This window comes from Leptosomus discolor, chromosome 11 (genome assembly GCF_034619465.1).
Source record: "Leptosomus discolor isolate bLepDis1 chromosome 11, bLepDis1.hap2, whole genome shotgun sequence".
Lineage (NCBI taxonomy): Eukaryota > Metazoa > Chordata > Aves > Leptosomiformes > Leptosomidae > Leptosomus > Leptosomus discolor.
Genome location: NC_141401.1, coordinates 22,873,526 through 22,895,220, shown reverse-complemented (window position 1 = coordinate 22,895,220; position 21,695 = coordinate 22,873,526). Strand labels below are relative to the sequence as shown.

At 40.3% G+C, this 21,695-nt stretch overlaps 1 protein-coding gene across 1 annotated transcript in view; it reads left to right on the top strand.

Annotated features, from left to right (window-relative positions):
* MYO1E (myosin IE) overlaps positions 1-21,695 on the top strand; it is a 57,245-nt gene that overhangs the window by 17,681 nt on the left and 17,869 nt on the right. Inside the window, exons 9-19 of the mRNA XM_086471346.1 lie at positions 817-949; positions 3,746-3,942; positions 4,969-5,049; positions 5,430-5,516; positions 6,783-6,869; positions 8,027-8,194; positions 8,967-9,052; positions 9,650-9,731; positions 10,556-10,662; positions 14,515-14,613; positions 18,276-18,420. Coding sequence (XP_086327472.1) covers positions 817-949; positions 3,746-3,942; positions 4,969-5,049; positions 5,430-5,516; positions 6,783-6,869; positions 8,027-8,194; positions 8,967-9,052; positions 9,650-9,731; positions 10,556-10,662; positions 14,515-14,613; positions 18,276-18,420 — 1,272 coding nt within the window. The remainder of the gene's footprint in view (positions 1-816; positions 950-3,745; positions 3,943-4,968; positions 5,050-5,429; positions 5,517-6,782; positions 6,870-8,026; positions 8,195-8,966; positions 9,053-9,649; positions 9,732-10,555; positions 10,663-14,514; positions 14,614-18,275; positions 18,421-21,695) is intronic.

The following is a 21,695-nucleotide window of genomic DNA, read 5'->3' as shown; positions in this document are numbered from 1 at the left end:
GATCTTCCATGCCTATTTAAAACAGTGCCACGGCAAGGCTGGGGAAAGGGACTTAGCGTAGCTCAGGGATCTTTATTGAGTGCTGTTGCTAATTCATTGCGTGACCTTTATGCAAGTCCTGTGAACTCGCTGGTCTCCTGCTATTTAAAATTTACTATTTAAAATAAGCATATTAACACATTTTCTTATTTATATAGGTAGCACATTTAAGGGCTTAAAAAAAAATCATTACTTTTGTATTCTAGCTGATTTGGTATTGTAGAAAACCAGCCAGTTGAGAAGACATTTTGTAGGTTATCATGTGCTTTCGACTCAAACCCCCAGTGTTGTTTTGGATTATTTTCTAGTAAGTGGCTGAAATTCACAGTCTAAGCCAGACTGTGCTACTGTTTAGAGTCATTCAGTACAGCATCACAGTTCTTAGTCTGCTGTGTGGAAGGAATAAAATCACTAAGTAAGTTCATTGTTTCCTATTTTGCAGTGAAAGTATGTATTTTGAGTATGACACTTAAGAGCAGGTGCTTGGTTTTTAGCAACTTTAATTTTTCCAGAATTTATTTTGCTAACCTCTTCTAAATGGTGTAGGTGCTTCTGTATTTAATTAAAACAATAGAAAAATGCTGAAGTAGGACGTCTGGTGCCTTTTGAAGCTTCGATGCAAGCTGTAATGAAATTTGGTTGCCTCAGGTATTCGAACTGGGTTGAAAAATTCAAATTTTTAACATCAAAATTTTAAAAGGAGTTCTGTGACAAGAGTCACTGAACAGATTCTTTGACTGATTTGGGTTTTGGTTTTTCTTTTCCTTCCCTTCCCAGCATGCAATGAGTGTGATTGGCATCTTTGCAGAGGAACAGGCACTGGTGCTGCAGATAGTGGCAGGAATACTGCATTTGGGAAACATCAGCTTCAAAGAAGTTGGCAACTATGCAGCAGTGGAGAGCGAGGAGTGTAAGTACCTCTGGAGGCTGTTAAGCAGCAAGGGGCTGAAACCGAGATGGCATAAGGTGAGGTGCAAGCTTCAGCTGCTTGTCTAGATTCAGTGCATCATTTCTCCTAGGGCAAGGCTGCTAACTTAGATTCTCTGTTATTTTGACATGGTCCTTATGTTTAGGAAAGCTGCGTTTGTTTAGTTTTAGGTAAGTTAAATATGGATAAAGTATTTTGTGCAGTCAACTTCCCCCTCGACTGTATTAGTACTCTCCTGCTATTTGTTTTAAGAAATTGAGAAATAAAAATTACTAATTTTTAACCTTAATTTCTCAATTTGAGAGAATAGTAAGTGAACCCAAAAAGAACATTTTGTGGCATTTTATATATCCCAAGAAAAGTATAGGATTTTTGTACGCCTTATGATTCCAAATGAGCTACTGTGCTTCCATTTAAATTGCAGCATTCAATCTTTCAGTGAAATCAGGACACTTAATAGCCAGACAAGACAGATAGTGTTTTGCATCAAAAAGTAACAAACTGAAAAGATGTGAGTTGAAAATAAGTTGGTAAATGTGAATGTATTTCTGTGGTGAGCCCTGTACACCGTATTTCTCTTGCTCACTGGGATATAAATACAGAAGTTGTGTGAATAATACGTTGGAAAAAAGTAGCAGATAGAATGAATATAGAACTTACTCAGAACATACTGCATTTTAAAGAAGCCAGAGAAGAAATAGCAGTGTCTAGTACAATTTCTGCATTATGAAGTTGAAAGTTGGATTCATTTCTCTTCCCATTAATCCTCCCCCCAGTTTACTGTTTGTCGTAGCCAACTGAGTAGCAAAGCATTTATAGCCTGGATAGCCATGAAAGATAAAACACAATGAAAGACCACTGATAAGTCATGCTTTGCGTAAATCTGAAATAATAAAAAGTTTAAGACTTTGGTCAATAGTGTTCTTGTTATTACATAGCCAATTGCAGAAAAACACGCAAAAGCCATTCTTCAAGACACCAAAAACTCTAGTCTCTTACTCTGAGTCAGAATCAAATCTATACAGACCATTCTTGACAGACATGAGACAAATACTTCTTTAAAACTGCCAGTGATTACTCTCTGTTACAGTGCTTGGTTATATTAATAGTTGAAAAAAATATTCTCATTATTTATTCTAAATCTTCAACGTTACAAATCATGCCAAATACTACTTGTTCTCTCCTGGATGAAGAACACAAGTTAAACCATCCCTCTTTACACTTGCGTTGTATTGAAAGATTTGGTTTTCGCTTTCTGGAAACTGATGACGTGTGAACCTAGTCTCTGTCAGCTTCTCTTCACAGATTGTATTTAAAACTCTTCCACAGAATGCTATTGATCACTGTTGGAGGATCATTTTATCAATTACGTGCACGTCCTGCTTTATTGTGAACTCTAGAGGGTAACTCTGTGATCCCAAACTAGGGAAAGTAATCAGGCAGCTGAAGAATGTGAAGATATATCGAGTCATGCCCAGCTACTCTTCCCTCACCGTAGCTCATTAGCACTGTGAAGGAAGAGTTCCCAAGGTGTACGTGCTGGTTCTTACCATTATACTGTCCTCGTCAATTCTTACAGTAGTATTGGCTAAATACTTACTCTGGCATCTTCACAGGAGATGTGAGCATGTTTGGTCTATAATTACCTACCCTCTTCTCCTTTTTAAGCATATGATGTTTGACCTTTCCGTGTGCTCTTCAGCCTGAGTTCTCAGTGAGTTCCCAAAGATGTTGCCAGTGACTCAGCTTTGGGTAGCCGCGTGGTTCCTAGTACCCTAGGGTAAATTTACTGAGCTTGCTGATCGTAATAAATAAGATTTCAGAAAGCTGGCAGTTATTTGCCATTTTAAAAATAATTTTGCATTAATGCACGGAAGGGTTTAGCGAAATCATGCTGTGACACTACAGATGCGTGAAGCACAAGTGACTGCTGCCTTAGTGATTATTTTACATCCTCATCACGCCAGTAAAGTAGATGTGAAAGCAATGGAACATGGAGGAAACGCTATCAGAGGATTATGCGATTTAGCGGAGGCGCGGTGCCGACTCCCAAGAGCTGCCCACGGGAGCTATTCCCGTATGCTTTCAAGCCGTTTCTCTTTTTCCGTTCCTTAAGGTGCGTGGCACCTGCAGCTAAGTTCGGCACCACGCGCTAAGAACGCAAGGAATACTAGGCTTGTGGCTGCCTGTTGCACAGATGTATTTTTCTGCTTTACTTTTGAACAAGAGAAACCAGAATTTGCCAAGTACTTGCAGAATAAGGGATGAAAAAACCAAACCTAAATAAGTGGCAAGGCAATTGAAAACTTTTTGCAATATCCTAACTTAAAAGAAGAAAGGGAAAGAATATTAGGAAGCAGATAGCATATTCTTTATGACACTTTAAGCATTTTATGTCTTTACAAAGAATTTTCAATGCTGTTGATTTTATTTAATGTGTGAGCTCTATGTTTTATTTCCATCTCCTCCAAGAGTGATTTGTTTGAACCACATAGTTCAAAACTATGACCAAAGCCAGTTTACGTGTTTGAAGGACTGAAGGTACAGAAATAGCTGACTATTTTACTTAAAGGTGGTTTATCTTAGTTGAAATCCATGTATGTAAAGAGCTGAAAATGTCCTTGGGGATCTTAGGGAGATTTTAAAGACCTAACTCCCTCCTCTTTTTAAGCTGCATGCCCCCATGAGGTTTATTACAGCTAATTTTTTTCCCCTTTGTTCTGTATTGGTTTAGTCTGTAAGTAAGTCATAATCCGGTAACCTTGATCTTTCTTGCAGTTTTGGCTTTCCCCGCTTTTCTCCTGGGCATTAACCAGGACCGCCTAAAGGACAAACTGACCAGCAGACAGATGGACAGCAAGTGGGGAGGCAAATCCGAGTCCATTAATGTCACGCTCAACGTGGAACAGGCCTGCTACACCAGGGATGCGCTGGCCAAGGCCCTCCATTCCCGGGTTTTTGATTACTTGGTGGATGTAAGTTGGATTTGGTTGGTTCTGCTGAATACCAAAACATGTACAAGTACACTAGGAGCGTTCCTTGCAGTGCTCTTCTTGTCTGTCATTTCTTTCACCCAGTGTGTTTCTTTGCCTAAACCTTAGCAGCAGCGCTGAGCAGGGCAGTGGGAGCACGAGCAGAGGTATCAAATAGAAGGCACTAATGATGTGACAGACGCTACACTTTGAAGAAAATGAGCTGTGCTTTCAGCACTGTATTTCCTCAGTCTCCCGCCACAACTGTCCCACGTGACACTGGGACATCTCCTTCCTGTCAGCATCCGTGCTTCTCGGAGTCTTTCGTTCCCCTACATAGTGACCCCCAGAATTAGTGGGTTATGGTCCCCTGCTGTCTTACCCCACCGTGCTGCAAAGAACCCCTTCAGCTTCCCGATGTTGCGGCAGTTGAGCAAATGGTCAAATTCTGTTCTCCGTGCTGACGCACTCTTGTTCCGTGTGAGCTCCTGGGCTGGACTGGCAGGTTAGAAACCTTAACTTTGGCCACAGATGCTGGCTAGGGGAAGCAGAAGTCTCCTCCGTGGTGGCGCTGCTAGTGTCTCGGAAGGCTCCCTCATCACGACAGCTCTGTACCTCCCACTGTGTGTGTCCAGCACTGACACTGCACAGTAGGGCAACACAGAAAAAGATGAAAAGAGTCATGGTACCGTCTGCAAAATGCATCAAGTCTTAAAGCTGTTCTTTTTTTGTCAGCTCTTTTGCTTTAGCTGAGCCAGTTACACCAGAGGGGAAAATTTTTTACAAACAGTAGATCCAAAGGCTCGCTAACCTGGAAAAGAGCAGAGTATGCTGTTCATTTCCTAGCTGTTAATAACACTTTATTAAAAAGTGAAGGTAAAATACCCTATTACATCATATGTTTGTATTCCGTTCTAATATGTTCTTTTTGAAGAAACCCAGTATTTTGTGTAAAGATTTAAGGATGTGAATATATCTTTTAAATACGTAAACTACACTTTGTTTTACATTTTGTTTCTGTTTTATTAGTCTATTAATAAGGCTATGGAGAAGGATCATGAAGAATATAACATTGGTGTCCTTGATATTTATGGCTTTGAAATATTCCAGGTAAGGCAATGCAATATTCAGGGTTTGAGCTGATCTGACCTAGAAGAGTTTTTTGTTATTTAGAGGGGAAAAAGTCCAAAACAGAAAAAACCCAAATCCTGTGGCCAGAAAAAATGCAAAAAAAACCCAACCCAGCTTCCTGGACATTGAGTTCTCACTGGTAATGTCTCACTTAATAAACATGAACTATTGAAGAAACTTCAAAGGAAACTAGGTCATAGATCTTAAAAGAAAAATTTGAGATTACAGGGAATGTCTATAAAGTCAGCAACCCATCCATCATTGACAATATTTCTTTGAAGCTTATTGCCAGCATAAGAACTAAGAATTATTGTATATAAAGCTCGAGACTAATTTTTAAATTGTTTCCTTTTCTGTAGAAAAATGGTTTTGAACAGTTCTGCATCAACTTTGTTAATGAAAAACTACAGCAGATTTTTATTGAACTGACCCTGAAGGCAGAACAGGTAACCAGACATTTATTATTCTTGAATTCATAAATGAGCTGTTGCTTTTTCAATTGGTGGAAAAATTGAGGTTTTATCATCTGCTAACAATAAAATTTGCCTTGTTAAGCAAAACAAAGAAAAAGACCCCAGCCCTTTGTTGTTGGCTAACCCTAAAGGTGTAAACCACATCAGCTACAGACACTTATTTTCTAATGCAGTGGTACAGAAGCGAATCCATCATATGGTGCACTAACGCAGTCATGTGATTCTGCCCAGGCTTGCTGCATTTTCTGACTCATTGACAGGAATGGAAAACTGCAGCTTGGTTCCATCCCTCTGCTTTCATTGGACATGACACACACTGAAATGGGAATTCTTTCCTTCATTTCCTCCACACCCTTTTATATATATATATATATATATATATATAAATGGAGTGGATTACTGAAAATTGAAAAAATACTTCTGAAAGTATTTGCAGTTCTCTGCTCGCAGTCTTACTGCAAAATCTCACTTCACATGGATGTGAGCTCCTGCGCGGGAGGGCAGGCAGAATGCAGCCCAGACAGCAGCGCTGTGCCCAGTACGAGCTCAGGCCTGGCACCAGCTTCAGGGCAGTGTTCTCAGAATGCACATGCACGATTGCCTCTGTAGAAAAGTGACTGGGCATTACGGTTGAGCACACCAGCGACCTGCTGAGTGTCCAGCTGAACACATAGGTGTGCAGCTGAGTGGGCCAGTTCAATCAAATTTTAATGTGAGTTTTTTCCCCAGTCAGTCTCTAGATGTGTTTGTGGTTACAGTAACAGTGTACAGAAATAAAAAGTAGAGCTGTGCCTCCATTTCATGTGCTGTTTGCGGGTCTGATCCTTGAGATGCCTGTCCCAAGCTCAATATTTAAAATAGACTAGGATATGGATGCTTAAAAGTACACTGTCTAGATACTGTAAAAGTCACGTTGCTACTATTTGTGAAGTGCTTTGACAATAACTGCACTGATGAAACGTGCCTGCCCTTCTCAGTAACTGCTCAAGGGCTGCGAATGACAAAGGAAGGTGGAGCGAGAAGAGGGAAGGATTCCGATTCATCTCTTAGGCAGCAGAGAGCTGGATTTAGCTGTCGTTAGTCATTAGGGTCATTTCTCCCACCTCCCCCCAGTCATGCATTTGACAAGTCTTTCTGAACGTAAGTAGTGCCGAGGTTGTGTCGATGTAGCGCGTTGGAAATCCCGTGCTAACATCCACGGCGCACAGGAGTATCCGCATCTTTCTTTTTGCTTAACAGGAAGAATACGTGCAAGAAGGAATTCGATGGACACCAATAGATTACTTTAACAACAAAATAGTGTGTGACCTTATAGAGAACAAAGTGGTAAGTATTTAGAACAAACAGATGGAAACCCCAAGATTTTTCTCTAAAGTATTTGGGCAACTGCTGTCAAGAACGTTCGTAGGAAAAATGCAAATACTGTTGTTCAGTTACTGAGTCATACTCAGCCTATATATAAATCTTACATAAGATGTCTTATAGGAGCTGTAAGATATATGTCATCTGAGATATATGTTATCTAAGAGATCAGCCAAAAAGAGAACCGTAACAGCGTGATTGATGCGTGACTAAAAAATACAATGATGGAAACGAAAACTTTATCCACCTGAATTTGTCATTAACTTCGTGACATATTCTACTGTGCAACAGATAAGGCGCTCTGTGTCCCTGGGAGATGTTTTTCATTTTGGGGAAGCTACAATACTACCTTCCTTTGAGATACTTTGCAAGTGAGGCAGAGACAAGCAAAGAGGAGAAGTACGAGGGGGTGTTGTAGAGAAAAGAAATTTGATGTCATTGCCCCCCAGAACGTTCTGCAGTGTAAAGTCCTCATGTTCTGATCTGGGGCGACCACAAACGTTAAGTTGTCCTTTAGGACAGCAGTAGGTTGTTGTTCAGCTCGTTCTTTGTCCTCGTGTAAGCCAGATAATTTTAGCAGTAGTTCAAGTACTATAGTGACTGGTGCTTAAATGTACACCGGATTTCGTCCATCTCCTGTCTGTATCAGAAAAATGATGAAGAGGATAGGATTTCTGTCACAGCCTGAGATATTTAGCTCAAACTTTGTCAAACTACAGCGTGTGAGTTTAAATGCTTACTTCAGAGATGGGTTTATTTTTTGGTGGAATGAGAAAGAAGATTGCTTTGTGAAGGAATTAAGAATTAGAACAAGTGTTGGGTGTTTTGGGATTTTGTTCTTTTTCTATTTTTTTTAACAGCAATCCTTGTTTTCCCCATCATTTCCCCTGTCACTATCATTACACAAAGTGACATCTCCCCTTAAACTACTTCCATGCTTGTGTACAAATGATTCTCTGCTGTGAACTCTACTGAGTGGGGGAGAATTTTTCCTGCTGTGACTTTGCCCTAGTGCTTTTGTAGCAAAGATAATTTTCTGTTTTGGGGGCAAAACCTGGCATAATAATTCCCCCTCCCCCCCTCTCTTTTGCTATTTTTGTAATTCTTCTCCAATGCATTAGAATCCCCCAGGGATTATGAGCATTTTAGATGATGTGTGTGCCACAATGCATGCGGTGGGAGAAGGAGCTGACCAAACGCTGCTTCAGAAACTCCAGATGCAGATTGGGGCTCATGAACATTTCAACAGCTGGAACCAGGGATTTATCATTCATCATTATGCTGGAAAGGTAATGTGGGAAATCATCACTGCATTCTGCATCATGCGTTTATACAGTAAAAGAACAGCAAGGAGAGGAAAGGGGAAGCCCTGTGGAGGGCTGTTTGGGTTTTAAATAGCCAGGTTATCTCAGGAGACAGCATCCTCCTTTCGCAATGGTGGGAGCTTAGAACAAACCCGCCCTAGCATGTATCCCTCACTTAGGAGAGATGAGTCTGGGCCTTGCTGCTGTCAAACATACAAACCAGAACTTAGTACTCAATATAATATAATAAATAAATGCCCCATGTCTTTTATTAATTATCTTAATTGTTGGTTATAGTAGCAGTAAATGTAAAGAATTCACATATAAAAATGATCCTTAGGTGATGCCATAGCAACAAAACTCAGAATATAATGTGCAGTTCTGTCTTCTTTGGGTATATGTCTCAAACCATTAATGATTTCCTGCAGTTATAGATAATAACAGTAAACCTTTATTATGCAAAAAATTTTCTTCAATAAAATTGAGTATTAAATTCACTTGTGTCATACTCTGGTCACTAGCTCCGTAACAGTCTTTTTCACTGAATTTAAATGTATGGATGAAATCCCTTTCTGTTTGTTGCGGAAGAGTTAACTAATAATTTATGCGAGGATTTAGGGATCATTGTAGTATCTTCTAAGGTATACCAGACTAACCAAAAAGTTCAGAACAGCTACTGATGAGGACAGATTTTAAATTTTCTTTAATTATTGGGTTCTCAACTTACCACAAACAATCAATTTCCACCTTGGCCCAGGTATCTTATGATATGGATGGATTCTGCGAGAGAAATCGGGATGTTCTTTTCATGGACTTGATTGAACTCATGCAGAGCAGTGATTTGTACGTAAGCAAAACTTGCTTAAAGCTAGGAATGACGTGTTAGTTCAGATGGATGCCGAGGGCCTGACTTCTCTACTTTGCAACTTGCGAACTCGTTTGTGTAAAAGCGGAAATGGAACATCACTGCAGTAGAACAGTATCACTTGCATTATTGTATTGACCTTAATTTTCTGCAAATCTGAATAAGTAAGGTACTGCAGTGTCAGAATCAAATGTATAATGACAGCCATTTGGTCTGGCCTCAGACAAGGCCATCAGTGATTTGGCATTCCCCCAGAATAGGCACTGTTTTAACATATAAAGTAACATCTTTCTCTTATGTATTTTAATTAATTTTAATTTTTAAGAAGTGTGCTTTTCTTCGAGTCTAGAAGTCTGGTATCATGTCTTCCAAGACTCACTGAAATAGCAAGGGAACTCTGTGAGGAATTAAGCTCATGGAAAATACTAATCTTAAAATAGATTTGATATAACTCCAGATTAATAGAAATAGCTATTTATATTCTGCTCAACTATCAACTTTTACAGCATATTCCTTGATGTTCCTGCATTGAATTGTCTCTCTGTGCCAACACCGTTTTATTCATTCTTTCCTAGGCCTTTTATAAAGGCTCTGTTTCCTGAAAATCTTCAAGGGGACAAGAAGGGCCGTCCTACCACTGCAGGCAGTAAAATCAAAGTATGTCCAGTTTCGCTCCGTTAGCGGGTGCACGTATGGGTGTGTGTTTGTGTGTGACACCTAAATAAAGAGAAAAGTAGCCTTTGCTGGTTTTTACTGTCCAGACATTTTTCAGGGTAGACAGCAGGAGTATCTTGATTGCAAAGTGATGCATTGTTTCAGCTGGTTAGAGTCATGTTTTGCCCAGCATCACTGGTCATTACACGTTTTGTTCAGCTGCTCTCTACGGCAGTGACTTTTCCTAACGAGCAATTGATGGTGGTGATAATAGTGCTTGCATGTGCATAATGAATGAGCCCCTTCACTCAGCCACTTCATGTCCTACAATGAACTACAGATAACTGGTCTCTTTATAGTGCAGAAATGCAGCGGGGCCTGATCCAACACCCGCTGAAGGCAACAGAAGTCTTTCTGCTGACAATAATGTGCCTTGAATAAGGCAGCCAGTGTTAGAAGGCGAGCTGCTTTTTGGAGGCTGCTTGTAAAACGTACGCTTAGATTGCGCACTTGCAGACTTTGGAAATCAATATTTCGTTAACCTCTTTCCTCATATTTCACCCTGACAGTCAAGTTCACCTGACGCATTCCTTGTCACGCCGTATTTTTATATAACGGTTTAAATGCGTTACATAGCTGGAGATAACGGTGCCTTCTGCTTTTCACGAGGCACATATCCCAGGACACTTTGGTTGTTCTGGAGAAAGACCAAAGTCAACTGGATCCAGTCAACAGAATCATCATCAGATGCTTGATAATTTTTGGAATTCTTGTGCAGAATTTGCCCTGTTCAGCTCAGGTCCTATTGTTTTCCCTCAATTTTACAGAAACAAGCAAATGACCTCGTTGGCACCCTGATGAAGTGTACACCCCATTACATCCGCTGCATCAAACCAAATGAAACAAAGAAGTCTCGAGACTGGGAGGAGAGCAGGTATGGATAAGCAGAGCATGTGATGAGAAACAGTGCTAATAGTCAAAAAAGCCACAAAAATTCATAATTTGTAATCACTCAGCCTACAGAAACAGAACTAGATACTCTAAAACCTTCAGAAATGAAAACTGGCTTGACCTCTCCTCAACTTTGAAGATAAGCTGTGGTCCCGTGGTCTAGATCAGCAGTTGGTATACGCAGTTCTTAGCTCTTCTCATATCTGTTACAAATAATCTGTACAAGTAATCTGCAGACTTTGCATAACAGTAGCACAATGGGTGTTATTAAAGACTGGGGTTTGCGTGTAGAATTTGCACACAAAATGCATTATACGTCAATTCTAACTTGGCTTTGTGCTTTGAGAACAGCTTCTGTTTGGTAGCTAAAAAGCCAGCAGGATGCCTGTATCTGCATTTGTATATCGAACTTACCAAAAGGTCTCTATAGCCACGAATGCAGACGGCTCCTTTTTTACTACTTGACTTTTAAGTTTCAGTAGCCAGCTCTTTAAAGAGAAGTCACTAGACTGTCATATTGGGTGGTTATATAGACATTAAATAGGTGTCTAAATCACCAGTTTGGTTTATTGCGTCTGTTTTAAGGCATCTTTATGGGATGCTTTGTAGCATCTTTCTAGTATCTGAGAAAAGATACTCTGCTTTTGTTGCACCGAGGTAGCTGATCTGTACGGTACCTATACTATGCGACATCCTAACATAGATAACATGTATTGCTGTACCAAGTACTGCTGGTATTGGTGAAAGTGCTGATGAAGCCAGTGGTTATTTTTATCCCAGTGAAACAACTTGCAAAGTCTGACAAAAAGCCTTCTTGCCCATCCCACCACCCCAGCAGCCCTCCCTTGCTGCCGTTTGGCAGGCAGACTGGCACGATTGCATGCAGCTGTAGAGCACTTACAGCAGCCACAGTTGGGCCTGCACTTGAAAGTGTCACTTAGGTCTTGGCAGGAAGCGTAGACCCTCTTTCTCGAGCTTTTCCACCCCTGAAAATCCTACTGTGCAGCACTTCATTTTACACCGACGCTGTGGACCAAAGGAGGAAAGTAAGCGATTGTGGGAAAAGGATGCCTAAAACTTTTGAAGATAAGCCGAGGGCCTTTTAACATCAATCATTTACATACTGGAAAACAGCCCTGTTATTGTGGAAGGTGTTGCTAGGAAACCACTGAGACAAACAAACAAAAACCTAGTCCTGAGAAAAGGCCAGCTTGCAGGAAACCCCTTTTGGAGCAAAAACGAGCAAGATTTTTTCTCGTTTTCCCATAGTGAGGATGATATTTGGCAAATGCAGCAGCTACTGATAACAAATGAAATACAAAGACTTGTATGCTGTCAGTTGGACACAAATGGAAGTAGTTCTTACAAAGGGTTTTTGAACAGGGGTGAAGGATTACCAAACATTCTCTCCCCTTTCAAACGATCATTTCCCATATATTATACTACGACCTCATCCAGGGTACACGTGCTGTAAGTTAGTGACATGTCTGGGGAAAAGAAATTTATATGCCTATGACAACTCAAACTTAATTGTGTTGTTTCATCATTTGACTGTGAGAAAGTTCTGTGTTGAGGGAAGTAAAAAACATAACTGAACTTATGTGATGTTTTGCTGAATGTTGGTTTAGGGGGTTTTTTTGTTTGTTTTCTTCTGTGATCATACAGTGCTGTATCATACACCTGCTGCCGTAGTAGATCTAATCTGGTTAGTAGTAGCATATTACTAGATGGTGAAAATGTTGCTGAAAAAGGAGAAACCTTTACAAAGCCCGTCGTGCTTCATGCTCACAGAAGCCATGTCACTCCAGCTTTGTACTGCTGTTGAATAATTCTGGAATATTTAGCACTGAAACACAGAGCTTGTGTAATTTCTAAACCTTGCATAATACCTTAGTTATTCCAAAAATTGGGGTGTTCTTGAAATGTGTTTTTGTTCAGGTCCTGGCACAGCCACTTGGACTTGTATTCAAAATTGCTGCATTAGCTGAATTCCCAGACCCTGACCTGCTTGAGGTTGATGCCTGGAGGAGGATTTTCAGTGTGCCTTTTCTCAGAAAGAGAAGGAAAACCAGAAAATGTCTCAAATTCTCTGTGGCTGGACACTAATACTGGCAGGAGAGAAAGAAAATGGGAGTAATACCGTTGCTCCAGTGCATTATTCCAGATGTGAAGAGGAGGGAAAGCTATAAACAGGAAAAATGTATTTTTGTCCACCAACTTTCTACTGTACCAGAATTCTTGGAGTGCATACAAAATATACTTTATTCCTTGAACACAGCAAGATTAAAATATGCAGTATTATTTATTATAAGCTAAAAGAGCAGTATCACTTATCGTTTAGTAAAATCTCTCTAAGTGTTCTTTAAAAAGAAGAAATAACTGAAGGAATTTCAAGTTTTTTCCCTTTATATCAGGGAGTCATGTGAAAATGTCTCAACCAAAAAAAGGGGGAAAAAATCAATGGGCAATACACTTTATATTGAAATTTAACATTTAAAAATAGCTAAATAACACTGAATTAACTGAGAGTTTTCTAGGATTTGAAAAATCTTTTGTAAAATTAGAGAAATAGTAAGCCAAACAAAATTAAATGGCTCCTTACAGGCTCACTTGTTTTTGATTGTATGTAAAGAAATGCTCTTTTATATACTGTTTGTTAAACTTGCAGGACTAAAATCTTAACAAAGCTCGTATTTCTGACTGAAAGCTAAAGCTTCTGTAATTTGCCCTATAAAAGAACAGCAACAGAAGCCCCTGAACACCCCATTTTGGAGTTAAAAAATGACATTGCGTCTTCCAGCCGTGTGACTTAGATGAGGAAATTAAGGAAGTGCAGGAGACCAGCAAGAGTCGTTTGTTGTTAAGGAAGCTGACTGCAGTCCCCCAGGTCAGCTCTCGGAGCGAGCGTTCGGTAGTAGGCTAGCAGGGCCTGTGAGAAGGACCATCAAATACAATGGACCCCAGCTCCAGAAAGAGGCAGAGGTGCCAAAAGGAAGCTTTTTTTCCTCTTGCTGTATTTATGCTTTGAGGTTCGTGGGCACATACTTGTTCCCTGTTTAGAACCTAAATGCACGTGTTTTGCGGAAGGGAACTGTCCTGGTGTTGGGATAATGATGTTCACGCGCGCAGCAGAGTCCCTCCACAGACACGAACACTCCCTGTGGGACTGGCGCCAGTTCAGCCTTGGTTTGTAATTAAAGGATGCCATGACCAAGCTTACCAGGCGCGCTTTGGCCAGCCTCGTGCCTATCCACAGATCCTTCCCTTGCAGCGTGGTAAGATTAGGAGGAACGTTAGCTTTTCATGGATGTAGCAGCCTGGCTGCTTGCTGATTCTTTGGGTAAGGAACGTTTGGCATCTGGGGCTTTCCCCAGCCATCAGATTTGGTCCTTTCTCCAGAACAACTGAGAAAGAGCTACTGTGTGCTGCTGATGTTTGAGCTATGTAAAACATAGGTAAAACCTACCCTAACAAACACACAAAACAACTTCCCGCTCCCTTGGATACCAGCTATGTAATTGTATAGGTAATAGTTACTTGGCCTTTTACGGGCAATATATACATAAATTTATACATAAATTAGGAGATGGGAGGTTAAACTAGGAAAAAATGCTATGGTAAACCTGCTACACGTATTTCAGTCATGTAGTCCGCCTTCAATATTTTTCCTACCTTGCAGTGTGCATGGTGACATGCAAGAACAGATTAATGTCCTTGTGCATGAATTTTAGAAGTCAATAGTCTTTAAACGTGATACAGGCTTTTAAGAATACCTCAATCCACAAATATGCTGAAATAAAATGGATTGTAAATCTTGCATTGTTTCTGTCCACAGGGTAAAACATCAGGTGGAATACTTAGGTCTGAAAGAAAATATTCGAGTAAGAAGAGCTGGCTATGCCTACAGGCGGGTCTTCCAGAAGTTTTTGCAGAGGTAGGGTTATACTCATTTTTGAAGTATTACATCACAGTTGTTTATACGATGAGGAGGCAAACAAGAAGTTGGAAGTTTTGAAAGCTTCTCATTTCCCACTTACCCTTTCCTTTTTCCTCCGTTTACCTTGCTCACAATCTAGGTTACGCAGAGATTTGAAAGCGTCTCAAAGACTGGCTTTGTGTCTTTTCGTTTTTCTGTAAACTTGCCTGAGACCTCAGTTCTTTTTGTAGGCCTTGAGAGGGTTCCTCGAAGCTAAAAAAGGGTTAAGGGAACTTAGATTTAGGAGCTGCAGAGCCTGGAATCTTGAATGTCTAGCCGATAGCCTTTGTTTAACAGGTCACTGCTCTAACTCTCACAACTCTTCTTTCCCGATGACCAAAGGTAAGCAGAGACATACCTGCCTGCCGTTCAACCATTCCAGTGTAGAGAGTAACCTTCGCTTAAACCGCTCCTTGTAGCCTTCACTGGTGCTCAGACAGGTGGGGACGGGTACAACTCAAACCACCGTGTCACCCGAGATACAACTGAAGCTGCTCACTGAATGAAAGAAGTCAGGGCTCTGTAAGGCCAATCCTTTTTTCAGTGTCTTAGGACTAGCTGTTGAGGTGATTAACTACCTCCACTAGCTAATAAAATCCTCTTAAATAAAAGCAATTTCAAGATTTATACAACATTCAGCTTCTGTCTTTTAGAAAATGGAGACATACAGCTCATAAATGCCCAAACTGCAGCATTACCTGACAAATCAGCTTTTGTTGGAAGTCTCTGTGTTACATTTGAGAATACAAACCAAACACCCCAATCAGTTGTTGCAAGGAATGGAATATAGTTAATCAGCACAGAACGAAGCCGCTGATAATACTTCGTGATAATACAGAGAATGTTCTAATCATCTAGTAATAGACAGACCTAAAATATCTTAACATATGGACCCAGTTTTCATCATGGAACAATTTTAAGTCCCTTTTTCTTCACGCTCTTTAAGCACAGACATATATGTACATGAATATGCTTCAGGTTGCATTGCTTAACACAGAGTGTTGCTGCGCCAGAGTAACAGCTGAATAATGTGTATTAAATCCAACCTCCAGAGTTGTTGAACACTGGTGATGAGGGCTGTGCAGGTCTAGAAAACTGCTCGAGAGGTCTGCAGAAAGGAAAGCTACTTGGTACTTCTGGAAGGTGACTAGATTTCTGTACTTCTCTTCACATATAGAGATCCAAAGGCAACTGAAACCATTCTTTATGGAATTCATCCATTTGTTCCAAATGAGTCTTGTTCAGTTGAACATTTGGTTATGAGTAAAACTCTTCCTGCAACCTTTCCATTCACAGTTCCCTAGCATCCAGAACAAGCTCTGTTCTGGCACCCTGCGTCCATGTGAGTAGAAGTGGGCTGAGGCATGGGATGGACAGGAAATGCATGCTCGTACACTGGTTTTCATGGGGTGTTCGTTCCTTGGCAGCTCCACAGAAGTGGAGATTTCTGGGCTGAATAGACTTTTATGTACAAAGTTTACATTTGCATGCAAAAAGCCACGGTCCCTGAAAAGGCCTATGTGTTTCAAAGCATAACCAATCTGAAAGCTGAACTCCATGCTCCCCTATTTAGACATAGGACCCAACTGCTTACTGTGAATGTATAACAGATACATTTTGGGGCAGTCATGATCTGAAATTGTTTCAGAAGCCTTTTAAGAACACATTTCAGCACTTGTGCTGAAATCCTCTGCAAGATCAAATTACAAAAGCTTGAAAAACCTGGATGCATGGATGATACAATGGGAAGCATGCACAAGGACATTAGAGGAGAGTGCTATTTCTGAACAGCAGTGAACAACAACAGAATTGTCACATTGTAAGAGACATGCTTAATTGGTGCATGTTGTAGAATAATGTCTTTCTGCCCTGTAGATGTGTCACACCAGTAACGTGTATGAAGTTAATTTGAGTTTATGATAAAGGAGAATTTGAAATCTATTCTTATTTTGTACCCAAGAGCTTTAATTCTATTAAAAGGTCTTCAGTCATGTGTTTCCCTGTGCTCTTCTTACAGCTCATAAGATGTAGGAAAGAATTTGTAATGTGCTGAAATGCAGTGTCAGATTCTGTTGTGTGGAAGGCAGCATTTCAAATACCTTTATTAACATCAGCTTCTTTAAATTCAGACTAGGTTAGACCCACCTATACCACTATCCTGTTGGCAGTACATGATGAACCTGCAAAAAGGGCTGTTAAATAAATAAGCTGGGAGTTATTTTAACTTACATGATAGCATCATAGTAGGCCCTTTTGAATCCTACTGAATTATTCATAAGTTAGCTTTCTCTTTTCATGTACTTGCTATTCAGAGGTGTTTGGGTTTTGTGACACATTCCTTTTTAACTGCTTGCTATTTTTCTTTGCGTGGTATTGTTGTTTAAGTCGCATGACACTTTCTGCTTCCTGGCTAGAGAAAATTTTAGATATGACAAGACTGAGTAATGAATGTTCCCTTAATGAATTTTCTAACAATTCCTTTTGTTATTTTTGAGAACATTTTATTAGGAGCTGCCTAATCTTCTTAAGAAACAAGAACTTGGGAGTTGCAACAAACTGAACTCCGTACTTTAATCACTTTTTCCATTACTTTAACAGTTACTAATAAGCATGATTTAGCGTATATAACTGAAGTACACTTAAGGCATTAAAAATATTGCCAAGAGTAAAGAACATAAAAGATTTAGGGGCAAAATTTGTCACAAAATATTTAGCTGTTGTCCATTCTCATTGCCAAAGGAGTTGAAACAGCTGCTGCTAGAGAAATTGCTTGTCCGTAGACACACTTGAGCCAGTGAAAGCCCATCAGTGCTCCTTGGTGGGCAGTGGGACAAGGCAGCTCTGTAACTGCAGCCCGTCAGATCCAAAAGCCCAGGTTAAGCCTGAAACAGTGGACAGTGTAAAAGGACCTGGCACCCACCCATTCTCAAGGCTTACAGACAGTACCATGAGACAGAAGGCTACTTGCCTCTTCCTATCAAAGACAGGTTATTCCAGCACCTCATCCCTCCTTCCCTAGGCCTTTGTGTGGTCAGTTCCCCATGTTCCCATAGGTAGCACCAACATCACTGTCTCCTCCCTTTTGTACCAGAGGCCAAGCCAAAGGCTTTCTGGGATAAGGGCAAGAATGGCTCCTTGCTGTTGAACAGGTGGGTTGGGAGCATGAGCTGGCCACTTGCTTCGAAACAGAAGAGGCCTTTGTGAGAATGAGACAGAGAAGGCTTGAGTGGGGCATTAGTCATGTGCTTGGGAATGAATCTAGAATACCAAGGATGTAGTATTAAATCTGAACCCTGCGTTATTAATAGTAAATAACCTTGCCCTGGACTTCAGGAGATCACAGCAGAAATTTCTGTCATTAACTCCTGCAGTAATACCAAATAGTAACTTAGCATCTGGAAATGGGAGACTCCTGGACACTGTTGTCCTTCTCATTGCAGTTGTTTGATCTTGCTAAACAAGTAACATCTTAATACTGTGCATCTTCCTACACCCCAGGCTTCTGTAAGTCCTGCTGAAATTGTCAGCCCTCCTCGCAGGGTAATACTGACTAAGAGTCCGTGGTATTCTGCTGCGGCTGTTTGATGTTGGGTTTTAATCTCCACTCTTTGGTGGTTAAGGTATGCCATTCTGACCAAAGCAACCTGGCCTTCCTGGAAAGGAGAAGAGAAACAAGGAGTTCTTCACCTGCTTCAGTCGGTCAACATGGATCCTGACCAATACCAGCTTGGAAAATCCAAGGTCTTCATCAAAGCTCCGGAGTCTGTAAGTCTGACAGAACCTGAGTCTTTAAATATGAAACTGTTTTGCTGAAATAAAAGGCCTGCCCACTCAGGAGTTGAGCGAGATACCTGCTCGGCTGGGAGAGGCACGTGAATGTCAGTCCAGCTGGGCAGGCCTGTCACGGGTGCCTTGAGGCTGTGAGGGATTCTAGGCACCTGTGTAACGGGCACAGTATGTGAGGATCCTGGGCGATTGGGACACTAACACAAGGCGCGTTAAGTGCCTCAAGAAGAGGAGACAGGTTATGAAGATACTTTGGTGTCAGGTTGTATGTGGTGACATTCCCTCAGAGAATTGGTCATATGAAGGAATATCATGGCATGGAAACACATCTGTGACCATTAGCCCAAGAAAACGAGTCCTCTTCTCAGTACAAGAACCGATGAAAACAGAGCAGCCCCCGGTTAGAGTAAGGATACGGTATGCATCGAGCAAATCAGTGTTCCAGAACGACTGCAACCTGAAGTCCCGTTCAAAGAGAACATTAGGCAGGCATCGTAAGGCTGTTTTTATTCTGTGCTTGCTAAACTGCACGAAAATCTGTTGGAAAAAAGTTCTTAGATCACTACTCAGGAAAGTTGTCAAGGAAAAAACCCTGTGCTCTGCTCACCACCATGTGTTCCTTATTTATCAGAAGCCATTGGGCTTGGTTTGTACAGCATGCTTTGCAGTTGAGCATTAGGTGGTTTCTTGGTGCTTTACCTGAACTTACCTATAAAAATAAAAGCCCAGCACTCCTAGTGCTATCATTTTCTTTTACAGAAACGTATTTTTTGCTCTGTAGAGCAGCAGTACATCAGGCAATGACACTGCTGTGCCAAAAGACATGGGAAGGTACCTGTTAAAGGAAAAAGATAATACTTCTCCAAGTCATAATAGAAATTGTGTTGTTTCTACCATAAATAGGGTAAGATGGTGTTATCTTTGTTCAGGAATAATGGAACTTTATCTTCCTGCCATCTGAGAGCCAATAAAGCATATATAGCGTTCAAGGTGTAGGTTATGAGAGCACTTAGGTGCACGTGGCAGAGCAGGAAATTCTCGTATAGGGTTACTCCTTCTTAGCCATTGCAAGCAACCCCGTAGCTAGCCAGTTAGGAGGAAGTGCGAGCTTTATCTGCCTTCCTCTGTAGCCTGTGCCATGATTTATTTTTTTAGATTATTGAGAAATCTTTTACAAAGTCGCTGCAATTGCCATGGACATTAGCAGATGTCTTTGGTATCTCTTCTTGTCACATTATAGTTGTGACTTTTAGTCCTTTACCTCAGGTTTATTATAGGGTGGTGGCAAATACACATTCTGGTCAAGTGTCTGTCTGAATTAATACAACTTAGTTGCTTATAATTACAAGGAACCAGAATTAGTAATTTAAGCAACATCTTCCAGTCCTGTGTTCATTATCTTACACTGTAGCAAACCAGATTTCCTCGTTTTCACTGTGAAATTGTTTTGCATCCACGCCATTCATTGCAGTTAGTTACAAACCAGCTACAATCTCTGCTTGGGTGATAAACAGTTAAGGGAAGAAACCAGGACAGTTTTTGTGTGATGGCTGTTTTCTCAATGTTATGCTACTTTATGGGTAAGTCAATCCAAAATTTTAAAGTATTTGTTTTCAGTTTTATGTAGTAAATCACGTAAGGAGCTGTCTTCCATTCCTGGCTGCTGAAGTACCCCCTAAGCTTGGTATTTTTGTCCCTTATAAAAGCACAGATTTTCAGCAGTCATATCTTCACAAATGGGGTGGGTCTTGTTCCTGGGTGGGTTGTTTTTTTTCTTTTCCAAAGAAATAAATTAAATAATTTGCTAATGTCTGTCTGTCTGCTGTGTAACAACCAAGTGCTCACATAGGATTGATGGGTCTAGTTCCCCTTCACTCTAAAGAACTTTAATATTCTGTCCTGCAACATTATGTGCTACTAGGTTGTTTCCAAGAGGAGGAAATTGTTTGCTAGTGGGTGCATCTTCCCATTCTAATGCATTTTTGTGGTACCAAGTCCTGGTTGCACATCTATGCCATTTAATGACATACCTGGGAGTTTTACTGAAGGGTAGTTCTGCAGGTTAAGACAATATGAGGTTGAGTGGAAACAGTAAAATGTTTTTGGGTTGCATTTTGATTTTAATTTAAAATCAATGCTTTCAATTACTGTATACATTTTCTTTAAAAAATTATTTATTGAAAAGCCATGAAATCCATTTTAAGCAGGTACTAAAAATAGCCTGGGCCTTTTTAATTTCAAGTTATAAAATTTTCTATGAGCTGAATATTCTAAAGCTTGATTTATATCTTTTAGTATCAAAGAATCATCTCTCATCTTACTGAAGTATTGGCCAGGGTTATATTACTTTTGAGAAAAATAATCTTTTAGATGGTAAATGAAAGTTTTTCTTTCTACCACTAAAGAGAGCACCTGTTGTAGTTAATCAGATGGGAAATGTTTGATTTGCTTGGGGGTGTGAGGGCAGGCTTTATAATACATATTTTGGGAAAGAATTTATGCAGTATTTTTATTTCATAACTTATGAACCATATTTTAACTCAACTTTTTAATTGAACTTCCTTAATTGTGACCTTCAACTGCAGTGATAGACTATTTTGCGTTGAGATTTTGCAATTAGCATTCATTGTTAGAGAAATAAATGGTGACCATTCATGAGAGAGGACACCACTGCTGTTACCATAACCTGACTTGCGCAAGGGCTTGATCGCGCCCCTGCTGAAGCTGAGGAAGTTTTTGCATCAGGAGCACTCACACTTGTGTGCTGAAACCCTGGCTAGTGCTCGTGTGTTTGTGAAGAGATTTTTTTGTTAAATGAGTTTGCTGTAGATGGAGAGTTGCCAACTGTGAAATAAGGTTTTATGGGTGGCAGAAAGGAGGCTTCATTATTTACATTTCCATCAAACACCTGAATAAATAACTGTACAAGAACAAGTGAGGTTCTGCGGAAATGGTTTGCACTAGATCAAGTTTCCTTTTTAAGATCAATATGAAAACCAGTATTTTTCTAGATTTGTATGGTTTAGGGCAGCAAATTAAAAAAAGCCCAGGTTTGCTTCTTGGTATACTTGATGGTTTTTATTAATTTTATCTCTTTTGAAAGCGAGAAGAAAAGTCCTTACAAATATTTAACACACAGTAGAGGGAAATAATAAGCAACAGACATGGCAGTGGACTGATTTACTACTCTAATGGTTAGCCAAATGCTTTTGCTTCTGATGAGACAAGAAAACATTTAACTAAACTTCAAGTAT